The 19,424-nt window shown below is 42.1% G+C and overlaps 3 protein-coding genes and 1 long non-coding RNA gene across 9 annotated transcripts; 3 read left to right on the top strand and 1 right to left on the bottom strand.

Annotated features, from left to right (window-relative positions):
* Nucleotides 1-67: 67 nt before the first annotated feature.
* LOC132202856 (uncharacterized) lies at nt 68-14,460 on the top strand. 3 transcript variants are annotated; one of them, XM_059630125.1, is made up of 15 exons: nt 68-326; nt 7,502-7,890; nt 8,198-8,676; nt 8,846-8,974; nt 9,030-9,239; nt 9,302-9,825; nt 9,900-10,280; nt 10,333-10,522; nt 10,580-11,008; nt 11,066-11,266; nt 11,324-11,454; nt 11,512-11,899; nt 11,958-12,111; nt 12,231-13,018; nt 13,109-14,460. In XM_059630125.1, the coding sequence occupies exons 2-15, from the start codon at nt 7,518-7,520 to the stop codon at nt 14,009-14,011; spliced, it is 5,280 nt and encodes a 1,759-aa protein (XP_059486108.1). In that variant the 5' UTR covers nt 68-326; nt 7,502-7,517; the 3' UTR covers nt 14,012-14,460. The 3 variants fall into 3 exon arrangements, with proteins under 3 accessions (XP_059486108.1, XP_059486109.1, XP_059486107.1); XM_059630126.1 differs by lacking the exon at nt 68-326 and adding an exon at nt 5,008-5,383 and having other exon boundaries at nt 8,201-8,676; XM_059630124.1 differs by lacking the exon at nt 68-326 and adding an exon at nt 5,009-5,383.
* Nucleotides 14,461-14,943: 483 nt separating this feature from the next.
* Nucleotides 14,944-17,171, top strand: LOC132202414 (uncharacterized). Of its 3 annotated transcripts, XR_009442372.1 has the most exons (4): nt 14,944-15,057; nt 15,915-16,085; nt 16,329-16,543; nt 16,605-17,171. XR_009442372.1 is itself a non-coding variant. In XM_059629321.1 (3 exons), exons 1-3 carry the CDS (start codon nt 16,140-16,142, stop codon nt 16,670-16,672), a joined length of 408 nt encoding a protein of 135 aa, XP_059485304.1. In that variant the 5' UTR covers nt 16,105-16,139; the 3' UTR covers nt 16,673-17,171. The 3 variants fall into 3 exon arrangements, 2 of the variants coding, with proteins under 2 accessions (XP_059485304.1, XP_059485305.1); XM_059629321.1 differs by lacking the exons at nt 14,944-15,057; nt 15,915-16,085 and adding an exon at nt 16,105-16,264; XM_059629322.1 differs by lacking the exons at nt 14,944-15,057; nt 15,915-16,085 and adding an exon at nt 16,106-16,264 and having other exon boundaries at nt 16,611-17,171.
* Nucleotides 17,172-17,236: 65 nt separating this feature from the next.
* On the bottom strand, nt 17,237-17,956 carry LOC132202565 (uncharacterized). 2 transcript variants are annotated; one of them, XR_009442387.1, is made up of 3 exons: nt 17,743-17,956; nt 17,563-17,675; nt 17,237-17,514 (listed from the first exon to the last, which is right to left on the bottom strand). It is a non-coding gene; the product is annotated as an uncharacterized LOC132202565 (long non-coding RNA). The 2 variants fall into 2 exon arrangements; XR_009442386.1 differs by having other exon boundaries at nt 17,240-17,499; nt 17,743-17,950.
* LOC132202563 (mediator of RNA polymerase II transcription subunit 6) lies at nt 17,945-19,392 on the top strand. Its single transcript, XM_059629546.1, has 6 exons — nt 17,945-18,065; nt 18,118-18,216; nt 18,296-18,455; nt 18,521-18,695; nt 18,844-19,126; nt 19,182-19,392. Exons 2-6 carry the CDS (start codon nt 18,204-18,206, stop codon nt 19,277-19,279), a joined length of 729 nt encoding a protein of 242 aa, XP_059485529.1. The 5' UTR covers nt 17,945-18,065; nt 18,118-18,203; the 3' UTR covers nt 19,280-19,392.
* The last annotated feature ends 32 nt before the right edge of the window (nt 19,393-19,424 follow it).

Here is a 19,424-nt window from a genome sequence, read left to right as displayed (position 1 = left end):
TGTCGCGCCTTCGATAATGTTTGCTACACTTGTTGCGAGAGAGACGACCAGGGTGTGCGTGTGTTTGCTGCGGCGAGAGAGTGTGGCGAGGAGAGAGCAGGATGATGGCCCCTCGGCTGCCTGCTTATCCGCCGCGGCCGCTGCAGCAGCAGCAGGAAAGGGAACGCCGCGCATCAATATCGTCGGTGACGTCACACAGTGGCTGGCCTGCAGACCTCGAGCGGCCTGGCTGCGTAGGTCTGCAACACCGAACGCCCTCTTCAGTTGGCCACGACTCGCGAGCAGCGACCGACCGACGCCTCTCGCGCTCGAGACGCCCACACCCGGTAAGTGCAGAATCGGCGCCCTTTCGACGCCCGCCGCCCTTCGGCACCTTCGGCCTCTTGGAAGGTTCTTGTGCCGGTGAGAGACTCGCGAGTCGCAGTGTTTTCGTTCGTTGGCGGCTCTACCGGCAGCGCAACAGCGCGCGCCGCGAGCCCCCATTCGAAATTTCCGTTCTCTCTTTTTCTCCTCACGTCAACATGCCATGCCGCGCGGGGAACTTTTAAGGTGAAAATCGCTCCGTTCGAGTGGCCGTGCTCGAGAGTTAAGACCTCTGTCTCTGTGAGTTTGGATTTTTTGGACACGGCCTGCGGTCGATTGGTAAAGCTGATTTCACGCAATGTGGAGTGTGGTACTTATCAGAAGAAAAAAATAATATAGTCGCGGGTCGAGGAATGCCACAAAAAGATAACACACCGCTTTAGCAGGGGACATTATTTTTTAACCTGATCACTGAAACCAACACCCATAATAAATTGAATCTAGTCTTTTTGGAAAAAAAATAATGATAATTGTTAAATCCGGTTCAATCAATTTTTTGTATTAATTAATTTTCCACAAATATTTTCAATTAACTAAAATTTTAATTGATTGAAGAACTTCTTGAAGTTTTTATAAAATTGGATAATTTTATATTAAATTTGACATTCAGAGATTATAGAAATGTAAGAAAAAGAACACAATCTAATAAAATATAATTTAACAAGGGCGTTTTGCCCATGATCTTATATATTTTTGTTAAAATATTTATTTAAAAAAATTCGGAGGAAAATTTTTGAAATTCCTGATTATTTAAAAAAAAAAAATATGATAATATTAAGTAAGTTTTTGTAAGTGTTTTAAATTTTATTTTGTGAAATGCGCCAAAAGCGCAACCCTTTTTAGGTTAATTAAGTCCTTGATTCACAATTTCACACGAAAAAGATATTTATTTGCAGCGAATTAAGGGTTGAACCAGGAAATTAATCAACTGTGGATAGTGTGGATATATAAATAAACTAGCCGCTTTTTAAAATCTCCAACTCTCAAAAATTAAAAATTATAAAATACTGCTGGAGCAAGTTTTTGAATTATTTTGGTTTTGCAAATTTTGTCATGCGAATTTTTTAATTATTTTTTTTTAAATTTAGCCAGCAATATTATTATATATGTAATTTAAAAATTTTATATCAATGAAAACTTAAAAATTATTATATGATAATTTTTTGTAGTTAATTTTTAATTATATATCCCAAAAAAATTTGCAAAATATATTCTTGCTGTTTATTTCTGAAAAAATTTTCATTGTCAATCACAGTTACATTTTCTTCTTCCTGTTTTTAATGAGTTAACTTTAATTCAGTCTTTTCAAACATTTTGACTAAAATATTTTTATTTTTAATTTCAAATTAGATTTCATAATTTTTTTACAGCAATAATTTTATCACGTCTTGTGATTGAACTTGCTTTTGATTGAAACTGCACGATCGATTGACCGGTAGTTCCGTCAGAATTTGCGGTCATTGAAGTGCTAAACGTGCTCTTGTTTGTGCATTGGTACATTTATTGCTCCGGGTCTATAATGTATTAAATGTATGCGCCATCAGTTCGAGAGTGATGTGTCGTGGGTCGGGATAATATTTGGAAAGGACCGAGCTCGGAAACAGGTCGCGCGCGAGTCAAAAGAAGGCCGCGGTCATCAGCCCTGGTGATTCGGTAGTGCAGATGACTCGGCGCGGGGACGACGAGGAGCGGCCGACGACGGGGGCAGGGTTTTGTGTCGAGCCGGGTACTTGGGTGGAGGGAAAGAGCGAGTAGGAGGTGAGGTCTGCGCTGCTTGCTGTCGAGCGGCCGATCCTCTTGAAGCCACCGTCGTCCTCGTTCCTCGTCCACCGAGGCTGAAACGGGGGTAGGTTGCGAGGAGTCGGCGCGTGCGCCCTTTGCCCCGAACAGAGAAAGAAGAAAAAGCGTCTGGCAGGCAGGAGGGTATATTTTCGAGGCGCAAAACTATAACGTCCCATCGAGAAGGTGACGCCCGGGGGTGAACCGGCTGCCTCGATCCACCCCCGTATAAAAGAAAAGTTTCGCCTCCACATCGGAATTTGGTTTTCAATCAATTTGTCTCTTCAATGGAAAATTATATTTAATTTTTCCTCTGGCCAAACTTGATTTTTTTTTATCTTCTGGAGGATTTTTTTCTTTTGAACTGATGGTGGAGCAGGTCAAATATGCTTCGCGGGGGCTCCTAGGGGATGATGACGCCGGTCGATAAAAGGGTCTCTCAAGGGTTTCTCTGGTAACGACGCCGCCGCCGCTGGTGCTCTTTCGCCCTATATGGATGGGGCGCACGCAGCGTCCGTTCAGCGGAGCGACGAGCAAGCGAGGCATCGCTTTTCTGTCATGAGCATCACGTGCAGGGTCAACTTCTTCGTAAAGTTAAAGTGCCAAATTTTGGCAAGCCTTACTCAACACGCCAAAATTTGATTGACTTAAAAACAAATTACCAGACCTTTCAAGAAATTGGTTGCATAAAGTAATTCTAACAAATATTTGCTTATTTTGTTACTCCAAGAATTTTAAATAATCTCAAATCCTTACACTTATTACGTGGAACGTTTTTTGAGTTGTTTATTAATTTTTTAAGAAAGAAAAAACAATGTTCCGGCTGCGGGCTGCAACCATAATTCATGAGCTGTGAAATCATTTTGACAATCTATAAAAATATTTTTCTTTCAAATTAAACTTTTACCTGAAAACTGAAAAACCAACCCAAAAATAATTTAGGTACGCTCAAGACACACGTTTCAATGTTCTGACCAAAATTATTATAAAAATTAATTTGTAAATTTTTTTATTCAATTGTCAAATTTTGTGTTACAAATTATTGTGTGTAAAACTTTAACTGAATAATTTTTTACAAAAAAATGTTTACTTAAAAGAAAAATCTTTAGATCAATTTATGCAGCAATTTTTCTCAAAATAATAATTTCACAGCTCATGAATTATGGCTGCAGCCCGCAGCTGTAACATGTAGAGCAGGATATTGTTATAAACGACTTACAAAACCCGTCGAGGAAAAGCCGATTTTAAATTCATATCACCATGAATCAACCCTTGATCGAGAAATTCAACCACAAAATATTTTACTGTTACTTGCGAAGTTTCCATATGTACTAAAATAAGGGAGACCGATGTTGCAATACGTTTTAAAACTCCTTTGGAAACTGCAAGTTATTTAATTCTTGGTTCTGAATTAACTTATATATTAACCTGATTAATTATATCAATTTTTGAAAGAAAAGAAAAATCTTAATATTTTAGCAGATTATCGATTTTCAAAATTCTTTTAGGAACAGTTTCATAATTCCAAATTTATTTTGAATTCTATAATAAACTATAAATTTGTGTTATTCTGAAAATTCCATTGCATTTCCTTAACAATTGTCTCTATTATACTTTTTAACTTCAGGATAATGAAATGATTGTGTTATTTTTGGTGAATTTTATTTTTAAAGTCAACTTTTCCTCTTTCTTTTATTTGAAGTCCTTTATTTCTTCATCCGGTTTCATGCTATAATATACTCCTCTAAATTTGTTCCTGGTGTTTGTAATAAAACATTAAATGAATCAAAACCTTTTTTTAGGAAAAGCCATCTTTAAATTCAATTATTAGGTCTTTGTTAATTAATGTTTCCTTCTCCTGTTTATCTATTCTTTTTAAAATCACTCTCCTTGTAAGTCATCTTACTGATTTTCCAACATGATGAGCAAAAATATAATTAAAACTGGAAAATTTGACCGGATCGAAGTATTGACTTTGGCTTGACCTTTACGAAGACCTGTTCGTGTCCAGCCCGCAGCGGTGCATGGCGGACGGAGTCCTTCTTTTTTCGCAAGAGTGACAGCCGTCGTCGCGAGTGCTTCTCGTCTCTCTTGTACATTCGAGATCCGATTAGCCGCGCCTACAGCAGCAAAGTCGGCCTGGCCGCCGAGCCAGCATTGCAGCCACCGGGCGCTGCTGACGGAGTACGAGGAGATTTTGCCCAGCCACCGACAGCTGCGGTGGCGGCGGCGGTCGCTCCACGTTGCCAGCACCAGGCGACATTATTTAGCGCGGCCGAGGATTTTTTTATTTAATGATTCCGATTCTGGAGAAAAGAGATAAAATCTTCAAAAGGGCAGAGAGTGATTTTGAAAGAGATGAAAAAAACAACTCAAATTAGAGTCGGCGAAGAGCCTCGAGAGGAAATTTTTAGTTTCCTTTAATTAAACAATTTTGAATATACATGTAATTTTATGCAAATTCTCTCTATTTAGAATTAAAAACGATTATTAAATTTGAATTTTGCGAATTTTGTGCATTATTTTTTGATTACGGATTTACAAAAAAAACTTTGATATTCTTTTCAGGCATTGACGGAACAAAAAACTTGCAAGAATTTTAAAATCTTATCTCTTTCCTTTATTTTTCTATTTAATTTTCCGCGAGACTTTTCACCGGAGATTCAGCAATAATTAATCTCTCTTTCGCATCTGCTGGTGGGAACTGGCGTCGATTATTTTCGAGCTCATGCGGACAGATGCCCTGGTAGCCCCTGACCTGGTGGGGCCTCGGCCTCGCCCGTATCGAGTAACCGGCGCGGGTGTGCGAACGAATAAAGTAAAGAGCTGCCAGGTCGGTCGGGCACCGATCGAAGCAAAGCAAGCAAGAGTCGTCGCTGGAATAGGAATAAGAAAGAAGAAGAAGAAGCCATGCCATCCGAGTGTCTGCTCGTAATTGACTCGGTGGTACGCCCTTGTCCCTTGCTCCGTGACGTCACGCCGCCGCGGCGGCGAGTGGATGCCAGAAGTGAAGGGGCCGCCTATAGTTGCACTGCAGAGAGCTGCCGTAGCTGCGCGAGCAGAGCAAACCGCTTGGCCGTGTCCATCGAGCAGCTCGGCGGCGGCAGCAGCAGGCGGGCGGGCAGGGCCCAGCCATCTTGTTCTTGCACCATCGGCAGTGTCGACTCGGCCGCGCTCGAGCCAAGGTGACGCCCAGGCAGCCGCTCCGCACCGCTCGCAGCCCCTGACGACCCCAATTAAGGTGGTATACTTTTCTCTCACCCCCTGTTTACCAACTTGGACCCTTCGGAGAAAAATAATTCAAAAATAATTTCTTCTTTAAAATATAATTTCCGGCGAAACCGGAAGGTTTGGTTGGGCGTTAATTTGCCGTTGGGGTGCGGCCTTCCGCAGGGTGCGGCCTGACCCTGAAGACGGTCGTGAATTGAAAATCATTTTTTTATTTTTAATTCTTCCGCCGGTGGATTTTAATAACTGCATTTTATTTTTTTGGAGAATTTCTAATTTTGTACCGTGGCCTCGGACCTCGCGTGCAGGGAAAGTGCGCAGTTTGCGTCCCTGAGTGTGACGCGACTCTTGCCTGCGCCTCTAGAAATTTTTATACGTGGAGGCATATCTCGAGCTTTAGGTCATGGATGACTTATAAACTAGCTCTCAGCTATTCTGAGGGTTTCTGTTGATGCAGCAGCTCTGGCCGTCGCGCATCTCCCCCATCGCTGCGCGTCTGCCTGCCTGTGCCGCCGGCCTCGTCGCCTCGCACCTGCAGGTTGAAAAACACAGCCTGCAAAGGTGGCACGTATAATACTCTAAGCACGCCGGTCGGCGGATGTGCACGTTTTTTCCTCGCCGGACTCGAATAATAAAATTTTTGTCCAATTTCCAATTACAAAGCCTGGAAATAATATTTAAGTAAATTGAAGTATTTTAATTAAGGATATTTGAAATCTGGATTTTTCTTTTTTTTTAAAGAAAATCTTCCGCTCTCGTATGGTATCAGCAGCGACGTATCTTAACTGTAGAGGTTTGCCGTGCCAGCCAGCAGCAGCCAGTTGGCTGCGGTCGTTATTGATAAGGCCGGGGCCGCCGGTCGACAGCGTCACGTGTTCCGACCGCCACGGCCTCCTGGGGAAGCGCCAGAGCTAGAGAGCGACGACATCTTTCTGCCCTCTATCCACCACCCTCTGCAGCGGCTCGAGGACGATTTTCTTCCTCGCTGCCCGCACCCCTCTCCCCCTCGGTCCGTCTCATTGTTGCTTTCTCTCTTTTTTCATGCATTCTCCAAGTAGAAGTTTCAAAGGCTTTCCGAGAAGAGGACTTTGGGAAATAATAAAGTCTTGTTCGCGCAGCGCCACAAAGGCTGTTGGCAGGGATCATGGTCTCGATACGTGGGCGCTTCAAACCTGAAGAACTAGGTCATCATGGGCGTCACAAAATTTACAAAAAAAAAAAAAAAAAAAAATTGCGAGAGATAATTTCATTTTCATTATTTTTATGTCATGAAAAAATGTGGCTGAATTTTTAAATTTTTTTATTCCGCTGGAATTTTTTCCGTTCAAAAGGACGAAGAATATCCCGCCGGCCTAAAGCGAGTCGGAGTTTGTATGTTGGCGCGGCTCGCGCACCAGCAGGAGGCTTCTGGGGAGCACGGCCTTGAGTGCCTAAGGGACTGTCGCACACTGTGAGGTTATGGATGGGCAATTCAGCGAGTAGAGAGTGCTGCTGACTCTTGCCGCCGGTCTCGCATCAAACAACTTTTAAACCTGAAAAATGTACACAGAATTCAAAGGCTTGAAGCATAATTGAAGTCGAAAATATAATTTGATTTTCACGCATTTTTTTATTTTTATTTTTGAGAAACAAAATTTGACGGAAGTTTTCAACTTGCCCAAATATTTATGCCAGGGTCTGCTGGGCGCTGCAATTTGAAAAGGAAAACTCCACGCGAAAATATTTATATCAGCCAGCAAGCAGACCCCAGTGGCGGGCGACCTCAATATCAAAATCCGCAGCCGTCACATGCGCCTGCTGGTGCTTGATGGCATCACCTCTTCCGTCTCTTCTACACCAACTCTGATGTTGATAGGAGGGAATCAAGCGTTGAAAACCAAAACCTCCAGTGGGGCTAAAAATTCAAATAATTAATTTTTTACCCACAATTGTAAGAGATAATTTGTGGAAGTTTTTTAAATCTATTCGGTCGGTTGAGTGCACTTCATATATGATATAATCCAATATATTTATTAAAATAATATTAATTGAAAAAAAATATACAATTTTTTTTACTCAATATTTTAAATAGTTCTTTTAAAATTGATCGTCAAGTAGCACGTCTGACTTTTTTATCCTCCTCTGCCCGCAGATAATTAACCGGCGCAATGAGCCGCCGCGACTACATGGACGCAGGCCCCTCTCTCGGCTACGACGGCGAAGATCAGGAGGAGCTGGACGCCGAGGAGGATCTGCCGCAGTGCAAAATCAAGCGCAACTATGCGTGCGCCCAGTGCGACTTTTTCACGCAGAACCCGCGCACCTACTTGTACCATTTGCGCGACGACCACCAGGCGCGCATCAAGGTTTACGAATGCCCCAAGTGCGTGTACGCCAGCAAGCACAGCCAAAAGTTGCAGCGCCACATCCACATGGTGCACGTCCTTGGCCGACAACGCCAGCAGCAGCAACAACAACAGACCAGAAAGCCATCGCCGCCGCCTCCTGTGCTGCAGCCCCAGCAGGAGATGTATGAAGAAGGTCAGTAGATCGATTTTTATTTTTAATAATTATATTTCATTTTTTTTATCTTAATAAATATTTTAGTTTGTTCTGAATTGGATTTTTTTTCTTAATTAAAATAATCTTTAATTCAACCTCTGTTCAATTTATAAATATTTTGGTCCTTCAAATTTATTATGTATAAGCAACATCGCGTCCTCTACTTCCCTTGTTACTCGCGTTCTTGGCGACTCTCGCAGCAAGAGAGTTCATTTCTCCCCGCGTGAGCCACCGGAGCCAAAAATAACAACTGGCTCTCAAGCAAAACTCGCCGCTTTTGTTTCAGAAGACGAGAGCGACGGTGAGATGCCGATGGACGGCGAGGACGCCGAGATGGAAGACATGGACATGCCTGAAGAGGAGCCTGGTCTGGCTGACGGAGAACAGCAAGTCTTCCAGTGCTCAGTGTGTCCGTTCAAGTCGTACAGCGTCACTTTAGTGCAGCGCCACGAGCAGATAGCCCATCTGAAGAAGAAGTTCTTCCGTTGCACCAAGTGCAACTACGTGACACACCTCAAGGCGCGCTTCACCAAGCACGTCAAGTACCACTCGATGCCCATGATCAAATGCGACTTGTGCGACTTCCGCACGCCGTATAAGTGGAACCTTGATCGTCACTATCGCAACCACCAGGGCGACGGCGAGTTCAAGTGTCCGCTCTGCAACTTCCGCGCGGACATCAAACAGAGTCTCACCGTTCACGTCCAGAACCACCACCTTACACCTCAACAGAAGGCCCTCAGAGGCGTCAACCGAAGAAATAAGGTAAGAAAAGTTAGGACACAATTTGAATTTTTCATTAATTTTATATATGTCAATACTAAATTTTGTTGAAATTAATTTTTTATGATATATTTTAAATTTAACAAAAACTTAATTAAACCAATAGAAATCATGATCGAATAAAAATTTATAAATAAATTTTTCGTCACAGGTTGGTGGAAGTGATGCTCCTTCAACTGAACTTCGAATGTCTGATGTTGGGTTGGTTGGAACAAACCCTGACTACTCTGATGAAGATGAAGAAGAATTTGAGAAAAGCGCTGAACTTGCAGCAATCAACGTAAAAGATTATCAACTGTCATTTTTTTTAAATAATTTACAATTTATCGCCGCAGGTTTCCCAGTATTCAACTAATCCGGTTCCGTCAACCAGTGGAATAAATAATAAGAAAAAGTCGCCTCCTGCACAGGCGGCCAAAGCCAAATACCAAGGTCACCAGAAAGGTTTTGGAGGAACCTCTGATTTTGTTCACCCCGACGACGTTCTTCACAAAAATGGAAAGGTTTACCACAGGAATATCAAGTGCAACTTTTGTTCCTATAAGGTAGGGGGTAGGCTTGTTTAAAGTTTAAAATAATATTTATTTTTATTTTTACAATTTTGTAGGCGTTTTTCCAAGGCGATCTTGCCAGGCATGAGGCCAAGCATCACGGAATGCCCATGCCGACACCTCAGAGCAAGCAAGTCAAGAAGAGACCAATCCCCAATTTGATTCCTCTGCAGCAAACATCCCCCACGCCATCTGACTCTGAAATGATGGCTGCAAATATTCTCTCTGGCGGCCACTCTATTTTTGGTGGCCCTTCGATCATTGCTCAGTCGGACGACGAGCAAGATAGTTTTGCCAACCGCAGTGCTAACACAACCGAAGAGTTTGACGAATCTGAAGAGCCTGAGGAGGAAGAAAAGGCTGAAGAGCAAGAGGACGAACCTATGGTTTCTGTAGACTCTTCAGCCGTAAAAGTTGAATTAGAGGAGCCACAGGACCTCAAATGTGATGTTTGTGGCCACGAGAGCAAGAGTATTGATGACGCCCTTACCCATCAGAAGTCGCACAAAAATGAGGAAGCAGCGCAAAGGAGCTTCCTAGGCAGTGTGGGTCTTTCTTCCACAAGATGCCAGAACTGTGGGTTAGTATCATTTAATTTCAAAATGTGCTTTATTCAAATATTTGTATTGATGAATCGCTTTTTATTTATTTCAGAATAAGATGCAAAGACAGCTCTGAACTGAATGTCCACCTGCGGACTTGCTCTAAAAAGATGGGTGGTCAAAATAATGGCAACGGTTTAGCAGAAGACTCGTCTGGTGACAATCAAAAGTCTTCCGACGATCACTCTGACGAAGAAATTGCTGGCCTGCAGTGTGCAAGTTGTAGGCAGCCCTTTGACGATCTAGAAGAGCTAAAAAACCACTTAGAGCACTGCAAAGCTCGCATGATGGAACTCACGCCAGAGGTGTCCATCACAGAAGTGAGAGGTGCCGAGTTCCATCCTGTTGAAAACAAAGGTTTCACTTGGGATCAAGGACAAGGCAATGAGCCGTCTGGCTCTAAAGAAATCAAACCAGCTCTTACAATTGAAAGGTATGGAAAATTTAATTTTGTTTTTATTTTAGTTTGATTTTTTTGTCTCTAGGATTTCATCTGCGAACAATATCAACAGCGAGGAAGACGAGTCAAAAATGGACTCTGATGACGATGAAATGGAGCCAAGGAAAATGAACTTTGGAGAAGTTTTCATTGGTATTGAGACAGCTCCAGGGTATGGCTTTGTTACAGAAGAGAAGGTTCAAAATCCTCAAGAGGCAAAATTGCAACTTACAAAAGTAATCTAATTTCAAAATTGTTAGACTTTTACCAATTTTGTTTTGGTTTTTTTTCAGGTGTACAAATGTCCCCAGTGCAACTTCTGGGCGAGTGCAGCTTCTCGCTTCCACATACACTTGGTGGGCCACCTGAACAGCAAGCCTTTCGGATGTTCGCAGTGTGACTACCGTTCTAACTGGCGCTGGGACGTGGCAAAGCACATAAGGCTAAAGGGCGCAAGAGACCCTCTGCACGCCCCTAATGCTCGGCCGCGCGTACTTGTCACTGACGATGACACCAGCAGGCGAAACTACTCCAAATATGCAAAGTACGTCTTGTACCTGGTAGTGCAACCTGGTCCGGAGATGGAAGCACTGGCACACAACTCTGCTGCAGTCAGTCGGGTCTCACCAAGTGTTACGTCCAAGCAGGTTTCACATCCGCAAATGCCAGTTCTCCAACACCAAGGGTCTTCGCAACTGTCTATTTCAAGAACACCCCAAGATGTATAACATGCGTCAATGAAATTATTTATTGTAAAACTAATTTTTTTCCACTTTTAGCAAATGAGGCGCCCTTTGAAAAGACCTGCTCAGCCGGAACCTCAGCAGTCTAAGGCGCCCACTGGACTGCCTCAGAACAAGAAGCTTCTCTGGAGGTGCAAAAAATGCAACTATAGAGGTGCCAACAAAGAGCAAGTTTTGGAGCATGTTCGAGGACACTATACCAACCAAAACCAGCAGCAGCAACAGCAGCAAGTTAAGGTGAATTAAATTGCTTTTTTTTAAATAAAAACTTTAATTTTTATTTTATTGGTGTAGAAATTTACTTGTGAGAAGTGCCCCTTTACTGGCAAAATGAATGAAGTTGAAATGCACAAGAGCCACCACCAGCCTCAACCAGGTGCAAATTTCAAGTGCTACATTTGCCCATTCTTTGTCAGCACCAAAAAGTAAGGATAAAAAATTTATATTATGTTTAAGTGATTTCTAAATATTAATTTGTTTAGGGAGCTTTATACTCATATGGCAGTACATGGAGTCAGCGACCCCGAAGAATTTTTGAATAAGATGCAGTCTGGCGCATTTTCTCTCTCCGTCACTTCGTCTACTGCTTCGGAGTCGAAGCCTCCTCAGCTCAAGCCGAATTTGCCAGACACTTCAAATATGAAAGACGTTCCTCTCGTCTGGGCCTGCAAATCAGGGAAATTCAGGAAAATGTTCAAGTGCAGACATTGCCCCCACATCAACACCCGCAAAGTGAACATAGTGGAGCACGAAAAGATGCACTCGAGCAGACAGGTGTGGAGCTCACCTGACTACCCTACCGTCTTCCACACCTGCACTCACTGCAACTACACCTGCAACAATGCTGGAGTTCTTTCAGCCCACTTTAAGGTTAGTTTTTGATAATGGTTGAAAAATTTAAGATCCATTTTAATTACATCAAAATTAGGTTCATCAAGATTGGTATCCTAAGGCTCACGCCTTGGTAGACCCTTCCCGGTCAGACATTGATCAGGTCAAGGATTTGGGCGGAAGTGAAGTTTCTCTGGACAACCAAGACAGTCTGGACAGTCGAGAGGGAAGTCCATCTGTACAGTCTGACAGTAAGTTAAAAATTAATTCCTTCGTGAACAATTATCATTTTTTTTTCATCTGACTGAGAAAAGTAAACAGTAGATCAAATACAGAGAATGTGACGTAACATTTATTTTTCATATTTCAGATGACAATGTGGACATGAATGCCCTAAATGGCGTTCAGGTAAATCTGGATGAAAAAGAGGAAGACGATCGTCTGCTTTACTTCTGCTCTCAGTGCCCAGCTCGCTTCTTGTTCTCTCGCGAGCTGGCCATTCACAAGCGCTTCCACAGGGTGAAGCTGGCCTTCCACTGCAGCCACTGCAACTACACTGCCCGCCAGCCACAGCACCTGGCCGCCCACAACAAAGTCCACTGTTCTGAGTACCAAGACCGCACAGCCCTTCTGCTCATGAGCCACCAGGAGAGCCTCGAGTATCCAAAACCATCTCTTGTGGTCAAGGATGATACTTGGGTGGTCAACGACTTGGAGGATACCAACTTGCCCATCCTGAAGCAGCAGCAGTCGCCCTCAACCACAGGCCAGCCACAGACCAAGCAGCACTGCTGCCACTTGTGTCCTGCGCGTTTCTTCAAGGCTGTCGCTCTGCAGTACCACGTCACCTTGCATGGCGGCAGCGGGCCCTACAAGTGCTCTAAGTGTGATTATGCAGTCAAGATGTACGGAAACTTGGTGCGGCACGAGGTGGTGCATGATGAGAAGGAAAACGAGGACATTCGAGACGAGCCACCTAACATCACTCCTGCGGTCCAAATCACCTCCCCGCCACCCTCGATGAGACCGATGCCCCAGTTGCAGCCTCAGGTTCCTCATCCTCCAATTTCGCTCCCGCCAGACCCTGTATTTGGCACCCTGATGCACGGAAGCCCTGAATTTATCTACCCCACTTACTGGAAGAACGGAAAGTTGAAGGTGAGGAATTAATTCAAAAAAATGATCATGACAACTTAATCACAACTGGTTTTTTAATTGCTTATTATTAAATTAAAAATTATTTTTCAGGAGAAGAGGTACAAATGCCACAAGTGTCCGTCAGCCTTCGAGAAGCGAGAGCAGTACAAGGTGCACCTGGGTCTGCATGGCTCTCGGCAGAAGTACAAGTGTGACCGGTGTGACTATTCAGTGAAGTACTACGCAAACTTCATCCAGCACTCAAAGAAGCACGAGATGAACGACCAGGCGCGCCAGCAACGGCAAGAGCAGTATGAACAGGAAAAAGAGCAGCAGCAACAACAGATGATGGCTATGAAGCCAGAGATGATGGACATCGGCGACGAGGAGGAAGATGATGATGACGATGACGCGCTGAAGGTCCTCCACGAACCGGAAGTTCTTTTGCAAGTGACCAAGCCGGCTGTGAAGATGTTGCCAGGCGTGAGTTCTGTGCAGAAGCAGCAGCAGATGATGGTGCTGGAGCGCCGGAAGCAGCAGCAGACCGACTCGGCTTGCGCCGCAGAACAGCTGGTGACCTCGACCCCGACCTTCTGGTGCTCGTCCTGTCCTTACAACAACCAGCGACGCGATCTGGTAGAAATGCACCTGAAAAGACACCAGCAGAACGCAGACACCAAGGGCATGCATTCTTGTTGTTACTGTGACTTGAAGGTGCCGCAACCCCAGCAACTCAAGGAGCACATGCTTCTGCACTTCCGCATCAGGCCGCTGCCCAACAGCAGGCGCGCCGTCACCTTCACCAGTTACGATGACGTCGAAATCTGGGCCACTAAGTTGGATCAAGATGAAGACGATGAGAGCCAACTCGTCTTACAGAAATTCAGCCAAGGGCACCAGGAGGTCGAAGAAAGCAATGAGGAGGAGGAGGATGATGAGGTGCAGTTCATTGATCTCAGGACTGGCGAGGTTGTCAAGAACGAACCAAGAACTTCTTCAGTCAAAGACGAGTAATGAGACTGCCACCCACATTTTTTTTCTGTCATTCATGCTTTATAATTTTGTTCGGAGATGAAAACCTGATTTGTCTGATTTGAACTGTTTCTCCTTTTATGCATTTTCCTCACAGAGACCAATGTTATAATATATGCTCTATTATATGCTCATTACAAAAATGCAACTCTGGTCAACTTACAAAACCTAGCCCCAAATAATATTAATTTTTCCCCTTGATGGGTTTTCAAGAAGCACTTCACTTCGTTACCTGCATCCAAGTTGTAATAAGACCTTAATAATGGCAGTGTTCAAATAATTTCCTCTTGTTTAACAGCAATTAAACTAATTTTATTGACTACTTGTTAAACAAACAATTTACGATAATATTTTTTATATCATTTGATTTGTGTAAAACAAGCCAATGTATATAATTATAAAAATAAAATTGAGACCAATTGAGACTTAAATCAATATTGTTAAATAAGAAATTTAATCCTTTCCGTTCCGCAAAGATTTCGTCAGTGCCGCTGTGAAACAAATTACTTATATATCTTATTAAAAAGTGAGTGAAAGAGAACAAACATTAATTTAGTTTATTTGGCAGAAATTGCCTTCTGAAACAATCAATTTTAAGACTCTTTGCAACTATAACATTTATTAATCTTGTGCAGTAATAAAATGTACTATAGAAATTTAATTTTCATTTTAATTGAAGTCACGTGTGTTCAGTACAAAAAAAGATAAAATTCGATGAATTTCGCCTATAATATCATTAAATTTTATTTTTAAGCAAGCGCGTTCAGTAAAATTTGTAAAGTTCATTTCAGCTTGTGAATTGAATATAATAAAAATTTAAAAATTTTAAAAAACAATACAGAATAATTATTTTAAAATTGTAGTGCATATCGCGCCTCTACCGGATGTGCCACTCCCCCTTCCTTTCATTATCTCTAAAGTCCAAGCGTCACCACGAGGTCCACGAGCACGAACAACGGAAGGTCCTCAGTGTCCTCACTCGCTCTCTAATTAATTCTAATCGTCATTCATTAGCATAATTTGCATAGGTAAGCCCTAAATTCCTTCGATAACAAAAAGTATAGAAACGTTGTCGTCTTATATGTATGTATATCATCAGCATTCGTTGGACGAAATACAAACCCTCCTTTGGGACAAAGTGTCATGAGAAATGACATCGTTTTCAAAAACCACCCGAACGAGGCCATATTGTTGCGCTAAAATTGACGTTTTCGACGGCCCACCACGGGGCCCTGGCCGACCGGGGGCCCAGAATGGGTAATCGGGTGCACTTAGCGAGAGCTCGGCGGGCCGCGGCCCCCGTGAGCCGCTTAATAAACGACCACTAAACGGGGCTTTGCGGGCCGCGGATAAAGTCCGCGGGCCATCTTTGATGTACTTTCGCGCTTGTGTGTCGGATTGGCAGTCGGGCCCCCAGAAAGGACTTCGGCCCCCACGATGCCGGTGGCCCGCTTTTAGGATTTTACATAAAAAAAAGTATTTTTTTTACGAAGACACAGTCGCCAAATTTCTTCTTGCATCGTGTTTTTTTTTTCAATTAAAAAAAATTTTTGTCTATTGCTTTGCTGCCAAAAAATTGAATCATTTATGCTGCAAACAGCTTAAACACGTTGATCAATTTATATCTGATAAATTTTGATATATAAATACATATCATCAAAAGACCTGATTTTGCACAGCTTATAGATTTGATATTGCAATAATTAAATTAAGTTCTATGAAATTTTGATTCTTAAAATGATGTTTTCTCTCACATGGATCATTAAAGCAATAAAATAATAAATCTTAATTCATATAAAATCAATATTAAAATAAGTTGAAACAAATTAATTTTTTATTTTTTTTATTCTTTTTCTGAAGCTATGATCTAAAAAAATTTCCTCAGACATGGAAGACTTCCACATTCGCAATAGTCGTGTCCTTGGTGGTCGCCTCAGCTTGGTGGTCAACTACCATAGAGACGGAAATCGCATTCAGATGGCGAAGTTGCTGAAGAAACCAGTAGCAGCGGTCTTTGGCCGCTGGAATGGTCATGCGGTTACTTTCCAAGGCGGCCGTAAGTAAACATTCCATTTTTACCGCGCTTTAAACTTAATTCGGGAATTTTGGCATGGGTAATGGTGGAGTGAGCGCACCAAAGATCCTTGGAGCGCACAGTGCTGGAGAAGTGCGCATTATTTTTTTTTTATTGCCACAGTTTGTAATTTGGGATAGAAATTCTGCTAAAAAAATTAAGTACGTTGTAAATGAAAGTTGATGTATATATAGCAATGTTTCAATTAATGTTTGATTATTTTAGCTGGAAATTCTATTGCACCCTGAAGGTGGCAGTTTTGGACCATCTCATGAGTGCCCAGCGACTCATTATTCACAGACCCGGTGTCCATGAGGGGGACGACATGGACAATTTGCCACCTGAAATCTTATCAGGCCTTGGTAGCTTGGAGAATATGGGCGAGCGCAAGCTGGTTGTCCTGTTGGACTGCATGCATGAGGAGTTTGGAGTCTTTGATGGTAAATAGTATTTTTTTTTTTTTATTATTAAATTATTTGATCTTGATCATAATTGTTTCAGATCCAGATGTCCTCACTCTCCGAGGTGTTGCCCAAAATGGAATGATGACTAGATTCCCTGTTCTTTAAGAAGCCGCCCATGCAGCGGCCAACATGCAACCCGCCTTGCCTGCGGCCCAGGCCTTGAACCAGCAACCCGCGCTGCCCGCTGCGCAGGTGGCTGCCTTGAACCAGCAGACATTACGGAGACATTCTCCTACACTGTGGAAGATGAAACTTTTTTTTTGCCGAAAAGAGTCAACGTAAACGAGGTAAAAGGGCTTAGTTTTGTGTTGGAAAGTGGTTTTTCCCTTGAGATTAGTGAGCAAATTTCGCTGATATTGACTGAGTCGGTCGTCAAGTTGGCCTTTAACTGATAAGCAGACTTATATCTTGGGCCAAAACCTACTTGTCTGAATAACTGATTAATGATATCCCATTTATGTGATTGAAAATCCGTAACCTGCTGTTAAGCTATTAAATTAAGTTGAATTTAGTGTGAGGTAATTAATATAAAAATGAAAAATTGTTCCATTTTTTTTTTCATTTGTGAAAATTAGTAATAAATTACAATTGAAAACAATGTAAATTAAAAAAAAAAATGTTGTTTCCTTCATTTTCCAACCTTTTAAAAGAAAAGCACTAAACTTTTAGCCTATCAGTTGAAATAGCTTTATTAAAAAAAGTTACATGAGTTCTTTTATTATATATTATATCGTTTGTTATACATTTTCAATTTTCTTTGAAATAATTTTTTGTACTCTTTGATGCGATGTGTCTGTCTGCTTTCTGCAATTTTTGTTTTTTGGCTGCTTGAAGTGTTCCAAAGGCGCCTGCAAGTAGCTGCTCTGGGTGAGAAGACGTCTCCAGTTGACACTTGTTCGCCTTCAACCAGGCCTCGTCATCTCGGGCCAAATCTGTTGAGAATAAATCTTAATTTGATTGTAAAAAAACCTAGATATTCAAAATGATCTTCATACCAGCCGCTCAATTTGTGTGAAATGCATTGGCTTCTCTTGGAGAGAGTTGCGTGATTTTGTGTATGCCCTCTTCATCCCACTGTCAGAAGGCGCAGAAGCTCCGCTGTGAATCGCTAATCAGAGAAATTTCAACAACCTCGGTCCAGACAAAGTTGTTTTCAAAGTGATAAACTTATGTACTTGGTTTTTTTCCTGGACTGGGTATGGGCTAAAGTTTACCCAGTTTTTAAAATTTTATGAATTAAAAATTTACAGGAAAGAATAAAGAAAAGTATTGCTAACCAATTCAAGACGCATGTTTTGTACACATACTTTGTTTTGTTTATAGCATTTATTTTATTTACTAGAAAATTAAATTATTAGGTCCATGGATTGATAGATAGGTCCAAGAGGGGGCGGGGCATTACTTCACCCGACGTATGTACACACCCATGTCCACACTCCTGTCTGCTCCTGTCACAACACGACCTCGAAGTCTCTCCTCGATTGTATTTTTTCGTGCTGTAAATAATTAAACAATGTTGTAGCCGTCAATTTCAATCTGATTTTTTTTAGGAGATGTATTGCTGAGTTAATTAATTTTGCAACGCACTAGATTAGAACTACCTTTGCCAAAAACGCTGAACTCAACCAGTGCGAAGATGGACCCCAAAGGTCATACTTTTTATTTTATTTGTCCCGGAAACAAAGAAATCCATGTACATATACGTATTTATGTATTTTTTCTATACAGATAATCCTTTGAGTGTGTCTTGGCACGACAGCAACTGGATTCCAATGCTGAATCCAGCAAATATCATGGACTACTTTTCGGAGCGCTCAAACCCTTTCTACGACAGAAACTGTAACAACGAAATCGTCAAAATGCAGCGTCTCAATCCTGACCAACTCGTGTAAGAATTTTACTAATTGAATCATCGTGCTTAGGAGAAAATAATTTGAATATATTTGTTTGAAGAAATATGACTGGAACAGAGTATATTTTATTACACGTCCAGGAGCCTATTTTGTACGTGATTCGAAAGCAGCACCGACACTCCCCGGCTCAGGCAACACCGATGGCCGATTACTACATCATAGCTGGTGTGGTCTATCAGGCACCTGACCTGGGTTCAGTTTTCAGCTCCAGAGTGGTAATTTAAAGCAAAAATAATTTCGGCACATTTTTTTTATAGCTTTTCTTTAAAAATAACAAATCAATTGATCATAAAATAGAAAAATTGGTCTTCACCGGACCTTGCATTTAATAAAAGAATATTAAATCGTATCATAAATTTCTAGCTGTCAGCAGTGCACAATCTTCAAGGCGCCTTCGACGAAGCCCTGTCTTACTCGCGGTACCACCCGTCAAAAGGCTACTCGTGGGACTTCAAGGACAAAAACCAGAAGGCAGCAATGACCGTGAGCACAGCCAAGAAGAGCAGCGAGAGGGAGGAGACAAGTTCACTTTTCCAGAGACAGCGAGTAGACATGCTGTTGAGGGAACTGACCAACAAGTACCCACCAAAAGTCATTCAGCCTGTGCCCGTTGCGACCGCTGAACAAGCAAAATCCACGCCAGCAGGTATTTAAGAGGCCATTTTTCTAAAAATTTGTATAACAAATTTTTCTTGCTGTAGATGAAATTAAAACTGAACCCAGGTCGGAAAAAACAGACACACCATTGCCGCAAGGAAGAATGCGACCGCCCCCGGAAAAGAAGCCAAGATTAAATTAATGAAGAGTAACTTACTGATCTCTGCTGAATTGTAAGTTTGTGTTTGTTTGTCGAATGGGATAACTTTTTAATAAATTCTTCAGTAATTTAAGACAACAAAAATTAGAAAATTGAATTTTTCTCCTTAAAATGAAGTGGTTGGATA

The sequence above is a fragment of the Neocloeon triangulifer genome, unplaced genomic scaffold (assembly GCF_031216515.1).
Source record: "Neocloeon triangulifer isolate White Clay Creek 2 clone unplaced genomic scaffold, ASM3121651v1 ptg000015l, whole genome shotgun sequence".
Classification (NCBI taxonomy): Eukaryota; Metazoa; Arthropoda; class Insecta; order Ephemeroptera; family Baetidae; genus Neocloeon; species Neocloeon triangulifer.
Note: the sequence above shows the minus strand (reverse complement) of the source record. Positions and strands in the feature narration are given on the sequence as shown.